Source organism: Sceloporus occidentalis, unplaced genomic scaffold, assembly GCF_023333645.1.
Source record: "Sceloporus occidentalis isolate IW3139 unplaced genomic scaffold, rSceOcc1.0.p SCAF_43, whole genome shotgun sequence".
NCBI classification, from domain to species: Eukaryota; Metazoa; Chordata; class Lepidosauria; order Squamata; family Phrynosomatidae; genus Sceloporus; species Sceloporus occidentalis.
This window is the reverse complement of record NW_028317023.1, coordinates 8,475,085-8,497,583: the sequence shown is the minus strand read 5'-3', so window position 1 is coordinate 8,497,583 and position 22,499 is coordinate 8,475,085. Positions and strand designations below refer to the sequence as shown.

General features: G+C 37.0%; 1 protein-coding gene across 1 annotated transcript; it reads left to right on the top strand.

Annotated features, from left to right (window-relative positions):
• Window positions 1-737: 737 nt before the first annotated feature.
• LOC149289843 (matrix-remodeling-associated protein 5-like) lies at window positions 738-21,875 on the top strand. Its single transcript, XM_089490290.1, has 7 exons — window positions 738-846; window positions 7,630-7,837; window positions 8,515-8,644; window positions 10,043-10,433; window positions 11,191-16,521; window positions 18,013-18,913; window positions 19,970-21,875. The coding sequence occupies exons 1-7, from the start codon at window positions 738-740 to the stop codon at window positions 21,873-21,875; spliced, it is 8,976 nt and encodes a 2,991-aa protein (XP_089346416.1).
• The last annotated feature ends 624 nt before the right edge of the window (window positions 21,876-22,499 follow it).

Sequence of the window (22,499 nt, the reverse complement as noted above, 5' to 3'; positions counted from 1 at the left end):
TGTGTCTATAATGTGTCTTTGATACACACTTACCCACCTGCCCCCTTCTGGTATCAAATCATGCCATGCTTTGGTTAGGGTGGTTTCAAGTAATGTGGTTTACCAGGGCTTGATTTTCTTCTGCTCTTCCAGTTATTTTTTATTTTACTACAGGATTAGCATATAGGTACTACCAACTCAACACCCTGACCCTCCTGTCATTGGTTGCCTTTCTGTCTCTCTCCTTTAATGAACAATACATTGACTGTAAGCCAGCTCTGGCTAATTCATTGTAAAGTTTTCTCAGATTTTAATTGTTTCTATTAATTCAAGAATCATATGTGTAACAAATTCTGTATGTGGTATATAGACATTAGCTCTGCTCTTTTTCAGGGCAAGCTTATATTTGTGTAGTGTGCAGAGTTCCCAATTGGCCACCGGGGGCAGTGTATAAAAACAGTACAAGCACACAATGCTCTTTGTTATGGAACACTATGCCAGAGGAATTGTTGGTACCAAGTATCATAACAATCATTCTCAAACTCAAATAACTCATTATATTATTGTAAATATTATTGTAAATCAATAAGCCAGGTGATATGCCCCTGCCACTGTGATGCTGGGATATGTAATATGAGAATTTGACCTAAAAACTAGTACACTGTAAAATGAAAATATTTAGAGTCACTCATCACTTTGAGGTTATATCCGACCCTGGATGTAACCTCAAAGTTGATATTAGTTACCATATTGCGCCAATGGACAGTGAGAGCCTATTGAGAAGTGAGATTGCCTTTGAGCGGACATCGTACAGGACACTATGTGCCAGCTCTTTTGGTCAAAGGTTCTCAGCAATTCAGGTTCTAAGTGTGTAATCATGTCGAAGCAAGCAGTCTATCTGACAGATCCACGTACAGTAAGACCAACTTGATTATCTAGCAAATACATTTTACTACAACTGTACAGGGTCCTTGAGAACCAAGGTTGGCAATAACTTAAATGGAAACATAGAATCTGGCAGAAGAGTCCATCTAGTCTGCATGTCTTTTCTTATTGTAAACTTAAACAGTGACCTTTCTACATAGTAGTCTGTCAATCCTAGTTTTGTCATACCCCTTTAATGTGTGTATTGTAAGAAGACCTATGTAAATTGCTGGTGTTATATAAATAGAAGATAACAATAATAATATACCTTTTTTTGCTCTTTTTGCTGTGATGTGGTTCCACGTATATACCACCCTCCCTGTAATGCGAAAAAGCAAGCTACCATTTGAACAAGCTTCTGAGTAATTATTTTTCAACCAAGCAATACTTATATTTTTTATATTACCGTAAATATCTTACAGGAATATATTTTAAAATATCTCTCAAATCTAAACAAAATTCAGATCTTATGTGGCCAAAGAGAGACACTTTTATTTACAAATTCTGGTGAAATATGTGGCTGGCGGGCACTGCATTAAAAATAGCAATGTTACAAAATTTGATTTCTAAAATACATTTTGTGTTGTTTTAAACATGTTATTTTGACTTTAAGGGCTGCAGAATGCTGTGATAAACTCAGAGCTACCAAACATTATGTTCTTCTATGAATATGTAGACTAAAGGAGGGACGAGGGATAGAGTGTTTGGGCTACCACTAGGTTCTGTTTCTCCTAGAGAGGGACACTTGAGAGGTATGTTATCTGGATTATGTATCCCTAACTTTAGGATGACATGAAGGAAATACACTTTACTGGTAAATGGTTTTGTTTCAGGTAAAAATAAAAGCATGATGCGAGATGTAATTGAAAACAGCTGGCATGCCAAAGGTTACCCATGGCTTTACAGAGGACAAAACTTTTATAGCTATGACAAAACGTTTACTGGCTGGGAAACTAGAAGCAACAAGCTTTACATTCCAAAGTTTAACGCTGATGTTTACAAGCAAATGCATGGAGCCTGACAACATCTATACCAAATTGTCAACTGGTTGTAAAAACAGAGGCTCTTGCGCATTAGTAAAACAATATACCATGCAAGGAAATTAATTAAAAGAACACACTCCAGAGTCTAGAGCCATGTACGTAGGTATGTGATGTATATATAATGTTCCCTTGTCCAAATAATACTATTTTTTTATGTGCTAGGAGTGTATAGTTTGAACTCTCAAATTAAACCTGAGATTTTAAAACCAACCAGTTACTAAGGCTCTCACAAAGCTGTGTGAATTGTGTGTAGTAATAATATACATATACAAATATATATATATATATATATTTGTGCATTTGTATATCACAGCCCACCTCTCTAAATGTGACTATTATAAGTGAGATTTGGACAGACTGATACATTAGGCAAAGCGCGCCCTACTCGCAATTTTACACTCTAGAAGGGATTAAGTATAAAGAAACATAGAGTACAGATACCCCAAAAGGATTAAGTATTAAGCACTCCATAAAATTACAAATAGATGAGTGTAACCACAGACTCGGAAGTGTGAAGACAGCATTGTAAAGGTGGGGTTATAGAAAGAGCCCCATACCGAGTGTGCAGAAATAGCCTCAATTGTAGAATTAGCTATGTGGCCATCAAAGTAGAGAGTATTCACAGAGCCCCACAAAGTTGAAAGGGCTCAGTTCTCCTTGACAAGACCTTAGGTAGTCAATGTTGCATAAGTAGATTTTAAACCAGATTGAGGATGTGAAGCCTGCTGTTGCCTACTCTTGATAGATGGATCTTAAATTGAAGCGCATACAATTACATACATAGTTTGTAGTATACAGTGAATAGGACTGTGTCATTGTGTCAAGGTGTACTTTCCATTGTAGCCTTTCCATCTGTTGTATATCATCCTGGAATTTATTTATTTGTGTGCCTGTTAGATAAAATAGCTTAAATGTATTGTGAAAAAATCATTGTGTGGCATAGTACGCATTGAATTATTTTATTGCCCCATTGCACTCTTTTATTGAATATTTTCAAGTAGAAACACGTGGTTCTGTTTCACAGAGAGACATTCTGCAGGGTACATGGAGGCTGCAGGAAGTTCAATTAGGAAACAATGAACAAGGATGACCATTTCTTTCCCATATTCCAAAATATGAACTTTCTCAAATACTTTTTATGTTGTTTTTTTCCAAAGTCTTAAAATGCCTAAAAGTCAAAAGGCATAGACAATTTGGCACCGCCTTTACTGGCTTCTTTTAAAGAAAAAGACATTATGATCTCAATAGAGACCAGCTGGCCAAATGCCAAAGAGGTAAAAAAAAGCAAAAAACTATTTTATGGAGCAAACATATGGCTTTGAAGTCTGTTTTCTAACTCTTATATCCTTATGATACATATATGGTATGGAAGAAAATAATGCTGTGATCCAGTGGGTATGATAATTCTATCAAGACATATATGTATACAACTTTTAAAAAAAATAAAAGTAATGAAAATTACATTATTGCCACTTTAAGAAGTGCATTTGAGTAATTTGTACCAAAAGACAAAAGAATACATTTTTATAAAAAAAAAATCAGTTTTAGGTTGTGCATATATTCATATATTTCTTTTCTTTCCAAAAATAGATATTGAGTAACTTTTTGTAGGGCATGTTTTCACCTATGATTGAAGGACCTACATATAAAAATTGACCAAATAAGTATAAAGAGCAAAATCCGCAGCATGGGGGTATGTTTGAAATTACATGTTAAGTTGTGGAATGCCACCTTGATATACTGGATAATTAGAAGCATAAGTTAATGTGGTTGATATGAAAGTACATATATTTTGCTTTCCTGATTTGGGTTCAGAGCTCAGATTATAATCTGTGTGGTTTTCAGTAATTGAAGATATGTCTTTGTACATATTTGAAGCAAAGAAGCATATATTTCTCTAAAAAACCTAGTTAGCACCTAAAATGTTTTATTGAGGCTGGGGACAGCCTCCCAATGGTCAAAGTCCATATCGTAATAATTCAGAATTGTGTCAATTCTTTGTCTTTTTGTTGAGTTGGGACAATGATACTGTGGACCTCCCAAACTCTGGTCCTAGACATTTACTTTGTAATACTTTATATTAGATTAATTAGCTAGAGGAAAGCGTTACTTTGGGAAATATGGATGAACATCTCCTTGCTCTCCTTATAGCCTGACAGGACATTGGTAATTGTTTGTACTTTCCTCTTTGCCACCATAAGCCTGTTACACATTTATTACATTTTCTTTGTATACATTATTTTTATCTTCTGACATTGCTCCTCTTTATAAATAACCGTTTCCTATTCATTTTCAAGTGGTCATATCATCTTGCATTGCAATGCCAGAGCTGTCACGGAGGGTATATTTGGATTCAGATGTGTGAAGGCTTTTGAAAACATCAAACCTTTGTAATCAGGAACATATGCTCCTGTCTTTGAGTGGCAGCCACAGCATTAAAAAAAATCTCTTTACTTTGAGTGTTGAAGTTGTGGAACATAGAATATCCCCGTAAATGTGTTAACTTAAAAAAAAAATATATATATCTTTCTATCTATCCATCTATCTATCTTGATGTTCTTTACTAATGCGTGTCATTACTAATAAACTGTAATGTTTGTAATTCATACTTGTACAATCCACATCTCAGCCAAGAGTGATATAGGATATACTGTATATTGACAGACACTAATCAGATATCTGAGTAAATATTTGGGCAGTTAATATATGCTGTATTAAAAACAGCAGGATGGACAACAAAGCAAAGTTCTACACTGTGTCCTTGATGGTGACCTTCCTTGTGTTAGGGCTGTTTTCATTTAATGATATATGTCATGTTTGGGATACCTTTTGCCATGTTGCCTGATTGACATCATTAGGCACTGCTCAGTGTCTATCCAGTAACAGGATCTGAGAGAAACAGGGCCCTTCTTACACAGAGGTAAAAAGAGGTATTTTGATAATACAGCAGCTGAAACTATTTTAATACAAAGTATGATTACGAAAGAAGACCAAAATAAGCAATAGGAAACTCAGAAGTGAGGGAATCCTAATGTTAACTAGGGAGACACTATAGAGAACCATTTCGGTGAAAAGGTTCAAAATTGGACAAGCCAGCAGAAACATTTCAATGATTAATATTGGGAATGCACCACTTTTTTAATCCTTAAGCATAACTTCTATTGTGTTTTATGTATATGTGTGTGGTGACATTAAGCTATTAGGCCCAACTGAATTCCATCAGTGACAAGTGATCAGTTGGTGAACATCGAGTATCTTGTTTGTTCTTCCAACACCACAGCCTGCTGTCTCCATTGGACGATTAGTACCAAAGTACCAAAAAATATTAGCATGGCATGGACATATTTAGTCATAAGATCATTATAATTTATCTTCATTATAATTTAATGTATGTGCATTAAAACAACTGATCATGTTTCATGTTTATCTATGCTGTAGGCATTTTCTCGAGTTCAACCAAGGGAAAACATGCAAACTTTACAGGGACAGTTGTAATTGGGTTATTAAATAGGGTGAGCTTTGAATTGGTTTCAACCTGACAGCAGGATCCCATTAACATCCCATAGCATTCCATTCCACTGACAGGAATTGGTAGATAACTGTCATACCCAGTTGCTGAATTTTGTTTCAACATTATCTTGTCAACACAATAATTTGTTTTTTTGTACTAAAGGCAAAAGCAGTGAGATTGTGCATTCGGATTACGTATTTGATGTAGACTAGGGGATGGGTATCTTATCAGTCACTTTCCTGTGATGATGAGCAACCCTAGGCACAGACCTCTATTGGGTTGTTCATAAAAAATAAAACCTTAAAATGGTTTTGGAGGAGGGACAAAGAAATCTAATGAGCAGAAAAAGGTAGGAAGAACCTAGGCTGGTGGAGCTGCCCCTGAAAACATGACACCATAGACATATACTTTGTCACATGGCATGGGATAGTGAGAGTACATAAAACATTAAAAGCATCATTTAGTCCTTTGATTTTCCAAATACAGTATCTCTATGCTGTAAGGCGATTGTTTTGTTTTACACCTTGAGAGCGTACACCTGGTTTTAGAAGAATGTCGGGAGAGTTTTGGCTTTTTTCATGCCTTTTGTCTGTTAATAGGAGTCTTGTCATTGCCATTTTTTTTCCTTACTAAAAACAGCTACAGTATTAAATAAACAGCACAATGCCGCCATAGAACATGTCTTTGTTTAGCAAGGTTACCCATAATTTTCTTTTCAAACTTCAGAAATAATTGCTAAGCCTCAATCTATAGTATATTTATATTTTTGCAGTAATCCTCTTGCACGTGGGAGGATGAGGTTTTAGCCCAAGGTAATTCTGTTCTGCAGTTCATTATCTGTATTATATATTTAACTCCAAAAATCTGCCCCTCCCCAAGGGACGTGGTTTCCATGTCACGCTGACATATAATTTATAAAGCAAGTTTTAGCATGGTAAGTCAACCCTTGACTATTGCTACAGTTCATATTTATTCTTCAAGATATTTTAGGTTTGCGTACGCATGTAGAAAGACACCGTTAAGTAAAAGATATTCCATGCCATAAGTCCAAATATTTAGTCTATCCTTTATTTAATAAAAACACCTTCTCTTATATTGACATAAAATATTTAAAATGGGTACAATGATTTCATTCCATGAAGACCTGTGGGTGGTTTTAGTAGAAAATTTTTTATTTTATTGCGTGTGAGAGAATACAAAATATGTCAGTTTAATAATTTAAATTAGTATAAATGCTGTTCACCTGATGTATTTTAAGTATTTTTTGAGCTGAAACACTTAATTAAATTTCATTAGAATGATGTCATGGCTACTCAAGACTCTGAATCAGACATGCTCTCAGGGCTCTATTATCATATTATGTGTTTGGCTTTAATGGTCCAGTCCAATATTTGGGATTCCTATATTGCATTCACAAAATGTCTTAAGAGCAATATAATAGTGGTATCTCTTGTAAAATCTGTATGAGGCTCCTGGCTACATGCTTAGATCATATGGCTGAATCATGGATGTTGCTTTCACTCATTGAAACCATGGCTGTTTGCAAAGTCATTACTGTGCTGGGTCCAATTGGTACTGAGTTGTTTGCAAACTCTTTGTGGACAGGACTGTGAGGGGAACCTACCAGATGGCAGCTAATGGTGCTCAAGGATCAGTTCATTGGTTTGGATAGAAACAAATGTATCTGTGACTTATGCTTATATCTCACCAACCTTTACCAACATATCTCTGACTTGCCATTTGCAGGTATCATAGTATTCCCTTTGAATGTACGGTATTAGCTTGAGATACTGTCAACTTTTTTATATTTTAAGGGTTATATTCTTTCCTTCTAGAAAAATGTATGTAAAGTTGTTAAATGTTCATCCAGTTAAGTGGCTAAATGCACAATTACTCAATTCTCTTGATAAATCATGGATTCTTCAGAAGAACTAAAAGTGATATTCTCAGTCTAAGTAAGCTCCCAGGCTTCCTAAACCTAGCACTTTACCCACCATAGATGTAACCTCAGAAACCTCAGAGTAGGGGCTAGAAAATGTAAATCGAGAGGCAACGAGGAGTATCATGCATTGAGTATTGAGAATTGAATTATAACAATGAGTACACCAACAGACGCATAATACTACAGATGTAGTTATAACACATTTCTAAGTGTATTTTTTTTCTACACAGCAACAACAATGAAGGCATTAATCAAGATGGATAAAACATATGTTTGGATAGTTTTTATAATTATTATATTCCTGGGGATTCCCCAAAATGCATTCTCCTGCCCTCACCCGTGTGCATGTTACGTCAATTCCGAAGTGCATTGTACGTTTCGATCGCTAGCAGCCGTACCAACAAGAATACCAAAACATGTCGAAAGAATCAATTTGGGGTACGTATTGATATTTTGTTTTATCTTTTGCGTAGTTCCAAGTTATAATATAACTCATTGATATTAGATAGATTTTGAATTGGCAATATATTCCTTACTTATGAGCTATTATGCTTATGTATTTATTTAGAAACCAACATTTACCGGTATATCTGTATAAAACTTTCCTTGTACTTGATATTGCTGTATTTTAATATTGATTACATGAGTAAACCTAATTCAGGTTTTCACATACAAAAGCTGCATATCATGCTTTTAATAATCCTCCAAGCAGCTTGGGCCATTTGATATTCAATATGTTATCACAAATGGTTATAATCCTTCTATTAAGGTTAATGAGATGTTAAAGTTCATAAGGAAACCAAAGTTATTTTAAAATGTAAAGGATATTCTGAGAAGCAACGTGTTTTAATTGCTTACTCTCAGTTGACCAGTGTCAGTGCACAACCCAGCCAATCAGCTGCCACATAAAGTGAAGCAAGCAATCCTGCAGTACCCAATCAGTGGAATCAGCCAATCAGCAGAATAGGAATGGGCTCTCACTGAAACCATTGGGAGTGCTTTCTGTCCATATATAAGGTGGAAGAGTCTAAAGAGTTGGAGGGGGGCAGGTAAAGAGGCAATTTTTTTTAATCTGGACTTTTGTAGTTTAATAACTGTGCATTTCTTTGCCCCAGATTCAACAGTATCCAGTTTATAGCTGAGGATGCCTTTGCAGGACTATCAAAGCTGGAAATGCTTTTAATTCACAGTAATGATGTCCATAACATTCCCAATGGTGCTTTTAGGGATCTCGCTTCTTTGCAGGTAACATTTTGACACAAAAATGTTAAATTGTTTGTGAATTTAAAAATGAAGATACACATTTTCATATGTTTCATACTGTAGACCTGGTAAAATAAACTGCAAATTTCTGCATGTATGTTATTAAAAGAAAATATCTTCCGTGTAAATTACTACCTCTAAATAATTGTATCTCTTCTTTTCATTTCAAGTCATAAATTACCTACTATGTCGGTGATTTATGGAACTAAGAAGGGTATCATTATCCTGATTATCAATGGAGACCAAAGTTCCTTGGTTAACTTCTAGAGAAACATATGGTGGAGCATGTAGCGAAGCTTTAACATATAAAGGAAACAGATGTGCCCTGTTTGCAAAAGAAAATATAAATCAGGAGTAATAATTTAACACCTACTCAATGGAGATTAAATTATTATTTCATTATATGTTAATTGAACAGGTGGGCCAAAAAAAATACCAAAAATGTCTAAAAAATCACTAGCTCAGCAGATATCTACGTACACATAGATATCAGTGGTCATTGACATGAAACTTGCTTATACGTTAAAGAACACATGATTTTTTAATGGTCATTTTGTTCATATAATAAATTCTGTCAGTTTCCTGGTGCTTTGTCTTCTATGATAGACACTCTGCTAAACTTCTCCCTTCTTGATGCACCAGCGTGTCTAATTTGAAGCCAAGCAACAGTTGCGAAATTCTACATCCAGAGTTGAACAATATAAAATATATGTTTATACGTAAATCCCCTCCAAGCAATAAAGATGGTTTTTTCACCTATGCTTTACAGTAATATAAATACCTAAGAAGTGGTGTTGGCTGTCTGGAGCTCCACTTCTCCTGCTTCTTATAGGAGGTGTAAAGGGGATGTGGTTATGAGAAAAGCCAAGACTAATCCCAGTTAAAGGATTAAGAAGTAGGCAGAACCTGGGCTGGAGCTGGTCATGACCCGGCTCTGCTCCCCTGCCTATATATTAAAGACACAAACCCTAACCCTGGGGGAAGGAATATCTCACCTGGAGACTCTAAGTGACTTCTTAGCTTTGCTCATGTCATCTGTAATATTGTTGGAGGAAATACAGAGATTTAAGGGCCTATTATACCCAAATACAATATAACATGACCCATATATAAAGATATCCTACTTTCTCAACTGTAATCTAGGCAAGCTTTCATATATGAGAGCATAGTATACACAAAGAATTAAAGCTAAAGATACTCAGTGGTTGACTAACCTGCCTAATGCTACACTTTATTAATTAAGATGATTATTTACTTTATATTTTTTTATTTATATTTTGAATTGCCCTGAAATGATTAGCTGTAAAGTTCAATGTTCAGAAATCCCAGGTAGTTGTATTTGGCACTGATTTTTCCTTTTCTTCTTTTCTTCAACCATAGGTATTCAAACTAAGCTACAACAAACTCAAAGTGATTACAAGCCACACTTTTCATGGACTTTCCAGTTTAACAAGATTACATGTCGACCATAATAAAATTGAATTTATACACCCCAGTGCTTTTAACGGATTAACGTCTTTAAGGCTGCTTCACTTGGAAGGGAATATGATTCAGCAGCTTCATGCCAACACTTTCTGCACTTTCAATTTTCTCGATTATTTTAGGGAGTCCACAATAAAACACCTATATCTATCAGACAATCTGATTCAAACTCTTCCTGCTGCCATGATACAGACCATGCCATTATTGGAAAATCTCTATCTTCATGGCAACCCCTGGATCTGCGATTGCCGTTTAAAATGGCTTCTAGAATGGGATGAACAATCTAATGGTAAGAAAACAAACCGTACACAATGCATGATATCTCCCCTATGAACAAGTTTTAAAAAATACACTTTTCATGTACATATTTTAGTTAACACATTTTACAAACTATTCTTGAACTACAGCTCACAACTAAACAGCACCTAATTGGAATCACATTCTAGGAATTGTAGCCAAACCAACTAACCATTTTCTAGATTTATTTACATATAGTAAAGGTGAGTTTTTTAACTGCCATAAAGTGGATTTTATTTATCAGATAAAATAGTATGTTCTATGTAATTTTTACATGCTATTAAAGTTCAGTGGAGTGCTAGCCTATTAAGCAAGATATTGTGCCACCAAGACAAAAGAGGCAGAGTAAGTAGAAACTGGAATGGATTTTATTAACATTTCATGTTATGACAGAGCTCTTTAGTCATGTGGTATTTCAATAAATTTCCATACATTTTGTATTGATTATACAAATGTTTTTAAATAAAGTCAATGCTCTTGGTAAAGGTTACATGTATATGGAAAAAACACAGTAAGAATAGGAGTTAAGTTGCACTATAACCTTCCACTAGCATAGTTGTTTTGCTTCTTTGGGTGCTTTAATTAAAGTATATTTTTTAGATTTCATTTCCATCCTTCTAGGAGTACCAGTAGAGTACAAAACTAACAATAACATGCATAACACGTATTGGTACATAGATGCTGTTTACCAATAAGGATGTATTTTTTTCCATTGATTGTAATAATGAAATTATATTTTGTTTTTGCAGGTGTCTTAAAATGTAAGAAAGACAGATCATATGAAAACGGACAGCTTTGTGCCATGTGTTCCAGCCCAAAACAACTGCAGAATCAAGAAATCCAGAGTTTGAAAGAAGTTGCTTGTTCCAGCCCGGTAATATATTCGCCATATAGAGTAAATAGCAGTGACCTATATACAGAAGATGATGGAGCTGACTTGCAGATGGTGCAGTCCTATAAAGATTATATAGGAAAAGTTATACTGAATATGACGGATGAACATGGAAACAAAGTAAACTTGGAATGTGAAATGAAAAAATCCTCTGATTTCAGCAAAATTAATTGGAACCAGCCTCATCCAGAAGAAATTGATGTCAATGCCACCTTTAGTCTTGATTTTGAATGCCCCATGAATCGAGAAAACTATGAAAAATTGTGGAAACTCATAGCATATTATAGTGAAGTACCTGTTAAGATGGAGAGGGAGCTGATGTTTACTGGTAGTCCAAAAGTGACATACAGATACAGACAGAATGCAGATCAGGATTCATATTACTACACAGGTGTTAAATCTTTAATCTCAGCAGAACCAGAATGGGTGATCCAACCATTTGTCAGCATCCAGTTGAACAGAAAGATGAGCACAGCTAAGAAGGTGACATTATCCTTTTCAACTCAATTCTCCCAATTGATCCACACCAAGGAAATTCAGCATCCAAAAAATAATTGGGTGATGATCGATAGAAATTCAAAGACTAAAACGTCTCAAATTGTTGTTAAAGGAGAAGTTTGCCAGCTTAGCTGCAATGTAAGATCATCGGAATCTCCCACTATACAGTGGGGTCTCCCAGATGGAACAATATTGAAAGCGCCATATAATAACCTGGATGATAGATACTCTGTGTCTGCTGGGGGTCAATTAGTTATCAAAGCAGTAGATTTAATGGATTCTGGATTATACCATTGTGTTGCCCAAGTAAAGCATGGAATTGATGTACTGACCTTTAGAGTTGTAGTACAGCCACCGACAAGTGAAATATCTGAGCAAAATACTCAAGTAATTACACAAGCTCTTGGGGAACCTATAACTTTGACTTGCAATGTCATTGCCAACCCTGATGCTGAAGTAAATTGGATTTTACCAGACAATACTATAATTGATTCTGTAGCAAACAAAACTAATGTGCATTTGCTGAGTAATGGGTCATTAGTTATACCTCACAGTAAACAGTCTGACAGTGGTCTCTATGTATGTATAGCTGCAAACGAACATGGAACTGACCACTACAGTATCCAATTGACATTAAACAGAAAAGTCTCTGTACAGTCTTATCCAATACCAATAATAAGAAAACGTCCAATCGTAAAAATACCAGTGAAACCTAATTATAACGTGATTGATGATGATGGAGGTTCTGGTGAGAAAGAAGCACAGGAAGAGCCAGAAAAATATAATAAATATGTAAAGGTAGGATCAGGAAAAAACAAAGGTTCCCGTGTATCTAAAGTTACCAACAAAGAAAAAACAAGAAAAGACAGGATGAAATTGAAAGTTTTGAAGAATACAGAAAGATCAAAAGGTAGCAGTATTGCAGAAGGTAGGAGAAAATTTGAATCAAGAAGGAGAATAAATATGGGAAATAAACAGATTGATCCCCATCAGTGGGCCAACATTTTGGCAAAGGTTAGAGGAAAAAATGTCCAAAGAACTACAGAAGTACCACGTATAACCAGCACAGAAGCTACCACAATACCTACACGTTTTACTAAGTCGACAACCCCATCTACTATTGCCAGGCCACCAGTGAAGCCTATGGCAGGGGCACAGTCTAATGTAGATGAAACATCTGCAGATGAAGAAGAGCTATTGTCACAAGTAACAATAACACCTAATAATTACAATGAAGCATCATCAGCTGATCACATAGATTCTGCTATTACCCGTGATGAAACCGAATATTACAGTGAAAATTCTTTTTCAGAAAACAATGAGGAGAGAGTAAGCAAAGAGTCATCTTCTTCACTTGCAATGTTTACAACATCTATGCCTGTAATGTCGACACTTGAAAACATTGACATCAACGATTTAGCTTATTCAACAGATGAAGACGAAATCAGTCATTCTTTTATTGAGTTGGAAGACAGCACCCATACAACAGATAACGTTTTACCAACAAAAGACCTCACTGAAGAACATTCAACTAGAACTGCACAATATGAGCAATACACAGAGGAACAATTTAGTGAGGCAGAAAACACAACTTTTTTGAAAGAGGATAATATTAAAAATGATCTTAACGAACTGGAGATCTCTTCAGGTGAAATGTTCATGATACCTAAGGAAGAACAAACAGAGTATTTCCCAGTCCGAACCTCTACAACTACATCTTCCCAAGAACAGTTCTCTCATAAAGACACTGGGACAATGGAAACTGAAGAGATCCATGATAAGTCTTTAAACAAAGATATGCAACATTTGCAAATAGTTAATACTGAGATTATACCTAGTGACATGCCAATTTTATGGACAGAAGAAAGTCACACACTGCCATCAACCACCAGCAAACCCCAAACTTCTGTGGCAGACTATGATGAAGTATCTAAAGCTATGGATGGCATGATCCCAAAGTACGTTATTGTTAGTCCACCAACTGCTCATAATGTTGATTTTATTGTTCCTACCCTAACACCATCTATTCTGGCTCCCACAGAGTCTCTTGCTATAGGTTTAAATGATGATAAACACCCAGAGGACTATGTTGAACAAACAAAGAATGTTTACACTAATGTAAAGGAAACTGTTGATGTAAACACTGAAACACCTAAAACATCTAAGATCACAGAAACAACACCTAAAACATCTAAGGTCACAGAAACAACACCTACGTTTGGATATACTGTACAGATAAATGCTAATTTGTTGACTAGCACTATAGCCCTACACCCTATTAGCAGTACAAGTAAAAAAGAAATGGTGACCACCCTACCAACAAAAATTGCAACTGTTCATGTACCTACTCAAACACCAACCACCGCTTCTTCACTTCTTACAAATGGCAATATTAATTATCCCAGACGTAGGCCCAATGGAAGAAGGAGATTTAGGCCAAATCGTTTTAGACAACGTCAGAACCAGATTGTTCCTATGGTTCCTCCTACAACACAAGTAAGGATAAGTACATTATTTAAAAAACCACAAGTGTCATTCTCAGAGGGAGTGAGTACCACTGGTATACCTTCATTTACAACCCAAGTAAATGTTGAAACACTTTATAAGACTACAAATAATATTACATCTAAAACAATGGCCACAACAATGAAAGATGATTCTATAACTGTGCAGACGGATAGATCATCCAGTGCGGATTATAGGACTACAATTGATGTTCAGACCAAGACAATGGCTACAACAACAACAGCTGATCCTATTATTATGCAGACAGTTACATCATCCAATACAAATTATAAAACTATAAATAATGTTCAGTCTAAAACAATGGCTACGGCTACAGCAGAGCCTATTATTATGCAGAAAGAAAGGTTGACCAGTACTCCAGAATACATACCCCCTTCATACAGCACTATGACCACAACATCCGTACCTTTACTTGTTGCTCCTGTTACAACAGCAAATACATTAAAAACATACAGCACTGAAAAGGCTGATAACTTAAATGTATTCAAGACATTACAGGAATATGTTGATACAATGGCCACTAAAGTATCTGAATTCCAAACTTCTACATTTCATGATACAATCTCCAGTTCTGTTATAAACAATAACGTACAGAATAACAGTGAACCATCCCAACCATACAAGGAATATAGTACTGGTATTTCAGAAAATAATGTTATATTCCCCACTGCTGCCACAGAGGCAGATGAAACATCTGACATAGAAGAAACACTAGTTACAGCCACTATAGCTAGTGCAATCAAGAGTAGTGTATCTGTACAACCTATAAGAACAACTATCACATCTCTCCTTGACACAGCAAAACCTACAATCAATGTTTTTACGGAAAAATATAGTTCCGAAGATGTTTACAAAGATGACAAAGAAGGCATTGGTAAACCAGTCAGTCATACTGTGAGAAATGAACTGCTTGAATCAATGGGAGTATTTCCACCTACCAAAAAAAATGTTGTTTCCACAACATTATTCCATTTGACATCTTCAAGTGCAAAGCCCTTTTTCATTCCATACAAAACCCCAAAGACAACAAAAGTTTCTGAAACTCCAAACCAAGTAGCACCAACGCAAGGTACAAAAATAATGCAACCAAACATTCCTTCTTCGAGGCATGATGAACTGGAAAGATTTCCCTCCAGCAAAAAGAATATGTCTGTACAACCAAAACAAGAGCAATTTAAGGATATTCATGGTACAAAGTCCAACAGTACTGTTCCTCATTATACAAAATTGCATAGCCAGTCTCAAATAAACCACAACCAGCATCATGCAGTACAACAGACTCCATATAACACTGCAAGAGTAACTATGAGATCTCCCTATTTTGGAACACATAGTCCACTACGTCACTTTATTACTAATCCACCAATTCACCAGACAAATAAACCTGAGATTACGGCATATACGGTGCAAAATGTTCAAGAGAGGAAGACATATGCTCCACTTTTATACACAACAACCCCTGCAACAAGTACCACCACAGCTGTTCCATTATCTAGGCCACGGCCAATGACTCCAAGCAAATATAATCTAGGACAAAGAATATCAACAATTTATAGGCCCTTTGGAAATAATGTTTTTACGGACAGCAAGGTTAATGGGGCAAGAATTCCATATTATGGACACCCATATTATTTGAACCCAAGATTTCCATATCGTTTTAACAGAACAAGACCAGTTCAGTTTGTTGCAACTTCTAAGCCTCCAATACCTACCTCTGTTGTATCAGTAAATAAGAATAATCCTATAAATGCATTTGCAAGGACAACAACATCCGGTGCAATGTTAAAAACTACAAACTCCCCCACAACAGCTACCAGGACAACTACTACATCAAAAATTCCACCAACAAACCCTATACACACTACAGTTCCTCCATATTTTGGGGTTACACGTTTTCTGAAGCCAAGCTCAACGACTCAGTCATATTGGTACAATCTTCATGCTATTCAGAAACCACCAATTGCATCAAGTATAGAGGACTCGAAACTTAAACATCCCAACGAGATTCAACCATCATTGAACATCAGGTCTCAAGCAAGCAAACCCAAGATTACAACCACAGGATTTCAATCCATATCTGTGCCATATGAAATGGATGCTATTTTACCATGTGAGGCAAATGGCGAACCGAAGCCTTCAATTTCATGGACTAAAGTTTCCACAGGTAATATATGATAATAAATATAAAGTACAGTTGTTTCATACCAAAATAAAATGGAGTAAGTTGATAGCCTTTGGTGGATCAACATAAAAAACATGTAGCTAACCTATGGAACCTCACAGGTCCCTCCTTCATACAGAATGCCATCATTCAGCCAACTTCAACTAAAGGCTGCACAAGTCATATATTTTAACCAACTGTTATTGTAAGGGTATATTAGCTGATACACAAAACTTATACAAGTTTAGCATTTATAATTGGATAATGGTAGATATTGCAATAGAAACAGACCAGTGTGTTCAGTATTCAGTTTTAAATCTCCAATATGTAAATGGTGGCCCTGCTAATTCCTTTTTCCTCAAAAAGTGTTTCCCAGAACTGCAATGAAATGGTTTACTATAAGGTTTACTATAAGAGTGTGCTAATCTACATCTGTTATATTCAAGCCTGAACTGGACATCTGGTGCACAGGGAAGATACCTTGTGGGACAGTGGCCCATAGGCATTCCTGAGAACTTTATGGCTCTTGCTAACCTAAGCCACCCTTGCAGAAAGTCCTGCTGGTGTTGCGGGCAGTCCAACTAAAGACAGTTAGCGTTCCCAATGATCTTGCACAACACCCCACTGTTGGAGTGGGGAGCGTCACAACACCGCTCCCACGACCTGGTGACATGGAGACATGGAGAAGCAGCGCTTCTCCTGGATGTCTCCGGGCAGGGCCGGCCCAAGGCAAAATGCCGCCTGGGGCGAATTTTAAAATGCCGCCCCCCCCCTAACTACCCTTTCTCTCCCTCCATCCCTTCCGCCCCCCCATTATCTACCCTTACCCCCCCTTGTACTTACCTTTCAGCAGTCCTGCGGCGAGTCTCCCTCAGCATTACAAGCCGGCACCGAGACCGAACAGGAAGACTCGCCGCAGGGGAGAGAGAGAGGGGCACCGAGCGGGTACCGTCAGCTTGGTAAGCGAAAACCACTCGGCGCCCCTTTCTCTCTCTTTCGCTTTAAAAAAAAAAAGGGGCTTGGGGCGACAAAGGGCCGCCCCTTCAAAAGTGCCGCCTGGAGCAGTTGCCCCACACGGCTCCATTGTCGGACCGGCCCTGTCTCCGGGCGAAACCCATAGAGTTCCCAGGTATGACCATCTAAAGCCGCAGATCAGTGGCAATGTGTGGACAGCTAAACACTGAGAATATAAAAATAGTCTAAAAAGGCACTAAGGTCCTCTTTTATCCAACCCTGGTTGTATCCTTGGAACGCTTGTGTCTGAATCTAACAATGCTAAGGGGTATCAGGGGTACTTTTGGTTTAGAAATGTTCAAAAGGACAGGTACTCTGTGAAAAAAAATGTAATCTATAAGTTAAATAAGTAAAGTTACAATTTTACTTTAAAGAAACAAAGCATACTTAAAGTGATTCTGATTGTGTGCCATTGCAACATTATCCTACCTGAAAAGCCCACAAAAAGTCCTAGCAATTATTTTCTTCTATCTTTAATAGGTGCAATAATGACAGTTAACACAAGAATACAGCGGTTTGAAGTCCTGCAAAATGGTACGCTACATATCCAGAACCTTCAGCTTCAGGACCGTGGTCAATATCTCTGTACAGCACATAACCAACTGGGCTTAGACAGGATGCTGATTACGTTAACAGTTGTTGCTCAGCAGCCGAAAATGCTATCGTCGCGGTATAAGGATGTTACTGTATATCTTGGAGATACAGTTACAATGGATTGTCATGCTAACGGTGTACCATCTCCCCACATTTCATGGATATTCCCAGACAGAAAAATAATACGAGCAATCTCAACCACAGAGAGCCGCGTTATGCTTTATGAAAATGGAACGTTATCCATTAAAGACACTACTTTTTCCGACAGAGGGATCTTTAAATGCGTTGCTAGCAATGTGGCCGGAGCTGACAGTGTGACTGTTAGGGTTCATGTAGCTGCGTTACCTCCTATTATTCAACAAGAAAAAGTTGAAAACATTTCTCTTCCCCAGGGCCACAGCATATATATTCACTGTTCTGCGAAAGGTGCCCCCCCGCCCAGTATTCGTTGGGTACTTTTAGATGGTACACAAGTTCGACCATCGCAGCTAGCAAATGGAAATTTGTTTGTGTTTCCAAATGGCACTCTTTATATCCGGAACATTGTACAAAAAGATATCGGGAGGTATGAATGCATTGCAGCAAACATTGTCGGGGCAGCAAAGAGAACAGTGGTATTGGATGTGAAAAAATACCCACTGAACGCCAAGATTACTGGAAGTTCTCCACAGAGAACCGATGTAACTTATGGAGGTACTTTACGTCTAGACTGCAGTGCGGCTGGCGATCCTTGGCCAAGGATACTGTGGCGGCTTCCTTCCAAAAGACTAGTGGATTCTTTCTTCAGGTAGGTGATAATGATCTTAGCAGGATGTGCAAAATTCGTTTATTCCATATTTAGAGCAAAGATAAGGTATAGGGGTTATAAATCTAAGATGTTTGGGATACCTTAGAATGCCCAGAATAGCAAGTGAAATATTTCTTGTTCATACAAGCTATGCTAAAAATATTATAGTACCAACTTCATGCCTCTGATACTTTTTTCCAAGTATTATTTATGGTGCAATTTGAGACACACTTAAACAGATCAATGCATTAGTGAATAAGAACATTCTGATTGTATAACTACAAAAATAACCCCAATAGATTAAATTCCGGCTAATGACCTAAAAAATGGTGCACAAAAAAATGAAAGTCTTCAAAACATGTTCTTCTTTGGTTTTCGATACATCAGGTTTTCAGCATCTGCTTATATCATCTGTTTCCAATCTTTGTAGTTTTAATACCATGTACTTTATCTGCAATAGATGAACACTCATGTGACCGCTATGTTTGTTTCCTTCAGTAAGGCAATTGCTTTAGTACAGCTAAGTGTTATGTGGTTAAAAATCAGAAGTTATGTACAATCCCTAGACATTTATTATGGTCTACAGAATATTCAACCTTAGACCATTTGATTGATAAAGAATTTTCCTCAATGCATAAACTTTGAGTTTATGTGCATCTTCCTTTCTTCAAGTCATGAATTCTTTATTTTATCAAAGTATGGGTTGAAAACTCCCATTTCCAGTGCATCATGTAGGTTGATGTCTCTTGAAATAAAGGTACCTCTGGGTCAGTGCATACATACGATGTATTCCAGTTTCATGTATTTTCTTCTGAAACTTATTTGGTGGCAAACATAAATAGGCTGGTAGGCTTTGCTTCTCAAATATAGGTGCACACTCTGACTCAGAATATTAAATTATTTTAAGAGTACAATTTTCTATGAGCAATATGATGAGCAGAATGGTATAAAGTGGAATAGAGATAAAAATATGTCATAAATGAAAAAAGGGGGGGAATCGGAGCATTTAGCAGAATCTCAGACTCCCTATTCTAAAATTTGTTTTCTATTCAACAGCTTTGACTCCAGAATCAAAACATTTTCAAATGGCACATTGATCGTCTATTCAGTTACAGACAAAGATGCAGGCGACTACTTGTGCATGGCACGGAATAAGCTCGGAGATGACTACGTAGTACTCAAAGTAAATGTGATGATGAAGCCAGCTAAAATACAACAGAAGAAAGAAGTTGACCACAAGGTTATGTACGGCGGGGATCTAAAAGTCGATTGTGTAGCTACAGGGGTTCCAAACCCGGAAATCTCATGGAGCCTACCTGATGGTAGTATGATCAACAATGTCATGCAATCCGATGATAGTGGATCACGGACAAGAAGATATGGTGTATTTAATAATGGAACCTTGTACTTCAATGAAGTTGGAATGAAAGAAGAAGGGGACTACACATGTTATGCAGTGAACCAAATTGGAAAAGATGAGATGCGGGTCAGTGTAAAGGTTGTGGCAGAGCGTGCAATTATTAAAAATAAAACATATTCTGTTGTTAATGTATCATATGGAGATGTGGTTACCGTTTCTTGTGAAGCTAAAGGAGAACCTGTACCCAAGATAACTTGGCTTACTCCTGCAAACAAGCCAATTCCTGCTTTATCTGACAAGTATCAGATTTACAGAGATGGAACTCTTCTTATCCAAAAGGTGCAAAGATCCGATAGTGGTAATTATACATGTGTAGCACAAAACAGTGGTGGGGAAGATAAAAAGATTGTTCAGATACAAGTTAATGTCCTCTCACCCCAAATCAATGGATATTCTAATAAAATAACCACCATACAGGAAACTGCAGCAAAAGATTCCCATATGCTGATTGATTGTAAAGCTGAAGGAATTCCAACTCCGCGTGTGATGTGGGTATTTCCTGAAGGAGTCATTCTTCCAGCTCCTTACTATGGGAACAGGATTACTGTACATCGGAATGGAACTCTGGAGATCAAAGGTTTAAGAAAAACTGATTCTGTACAGCTGACTTGCATTGCCCGTAATGAAGGTGGAGAAGCAAAATTGAGTGTACAGTTGATGGTTACTGAACCAGCAGAGAAGCCAAAGTTTATCAATGATAATGAGAACATTGTAGTAGCAGAAGGCCAGGCAGTAAATCTTAACTGTTCAGCTACAGGAAGACCTGAACCTGAAACACAATGGATTCTACCAAATGGAACAGTAGTTCGAAGTGGTAGTCACCTCCACAGAGTTTTCCATAAGAGGGACGGTACATTACATATTGGCTTTCCATCCATGGCTGATGCTGGAGCATATCGCTGTAGAGCTGTAAATGTAGCTGGATATGCAGACAAGATGGTCAATTTACAGATTGGTCGTAAGCCGCAGCTGAGCAATCATTACAATAATCTAATTAGTATAATTAATGGGGAAACGTTACAGCTTCAGTGTACAACGCAAGGTGAGCCTAAGCCACGCATCACTTGGACATTGCCAAACGGTATGGTTATTGATGGCCCACAAGTAAAGGATCGTGTCTCTCTGCTGCAAAATGGAACACTTGTGGTACGAAATACATCTGTTTATGACAGAGGAAGCTATATATGCAAAGCAAGAACTCAATATGGCTCTTCAACAATGAGCGTTCCTGTAATTGTTATAGCTTACCCACCACGTATAACCACTAGTCCTGCACCTGTTATCTACGCAAGGCCCGGAGGTTCAGTCCAGTTAAACTGCATGTCTATTGGAATACCGAAAGCGGAAATAAGCTGGGAACTTCCTGATAAATCTCATTTGACTGCTTTAGCCCAGTCACGGTTATACGGAAATAAGTTTCTCCACCCTCAAGGGACTTTAATAATTCAGCACATCTCAAAAAGAGATATGGGGTACTATAAATGCACAGCCAAAAATCTACTAGGCAGTGACACAAAAACAACTTATATTCATATATATTAAGAATTCTACCAGTGAAATGCCCAAGACTGCCACTCGAGTGCAAAATATACTGTATCATGACCTGTAAAAGAAGCCTTTTTTCTAGTATGGGTATTTTATCCAGAAGACAATCCCTCTTTTATGATAACCAACAAAAAGTAGAAAAGAATATCCATACTTTACTATAACTAGTAACCAAGATAAGAACAATAATCAGGCCAAAAGTAATTCAGATGTCAATGTATACAATGTTTTACAATAAGAGTTTAAGGTTATGCTTTCTAGTGCTAACAATTCTATATGATACAGTATAACAATGGCTTGATTTGCACCTTACTACCAAAGAAGTATTAATACTAAAACATGCTGCAGTAATATGTGTTTTGCCGTTTTGTTTTTTTTAAGACAATTAACGTAGTTATCCTTAACCCTGGTAACATTAAACCCGCCTCTACGACAATACTACCGTCTTTAATAATTTTCTTATGTGCACCGATGTACCACAGAGCTGACATTTCACTGTGTACAAAGTCAGACGATCTTCAATGAACTATGATTTGAGGAACAGAAACTTTTCAACATGCAAACGTATGTTTTCTGCGTATGTTACATATTAGTAATATTGCCATGAGACGCAAAGTATCA

What these genes read in the sequence shown, in the direction of transcription:
- LOC149289843 (XM_089490290.1), top strand. Translation starts at nt 738, where the DNA reads ATGGACAGTGAGAGCCTATTGAGAAGTGAGATTGCCTTTGAGCGGACA. An exon ending in CTCAGCAATTCAGGTTCTAA is followed by an intron (nt 847 to 7,629) that starts GTGTGTAATCAT and finishes TTTTCTACACAG; the next exon opens with CAACAACAATGAAGGCATTA. An exon ending in GTCGAAAGAATCAATTTGGG is followed by an intron (nt 7,838 to 8,514) that starts GTACGTATTGAT and finishes TCTTTGCCCCAG; the next exon opens with ATTCAACAGTATCCAGTTTA.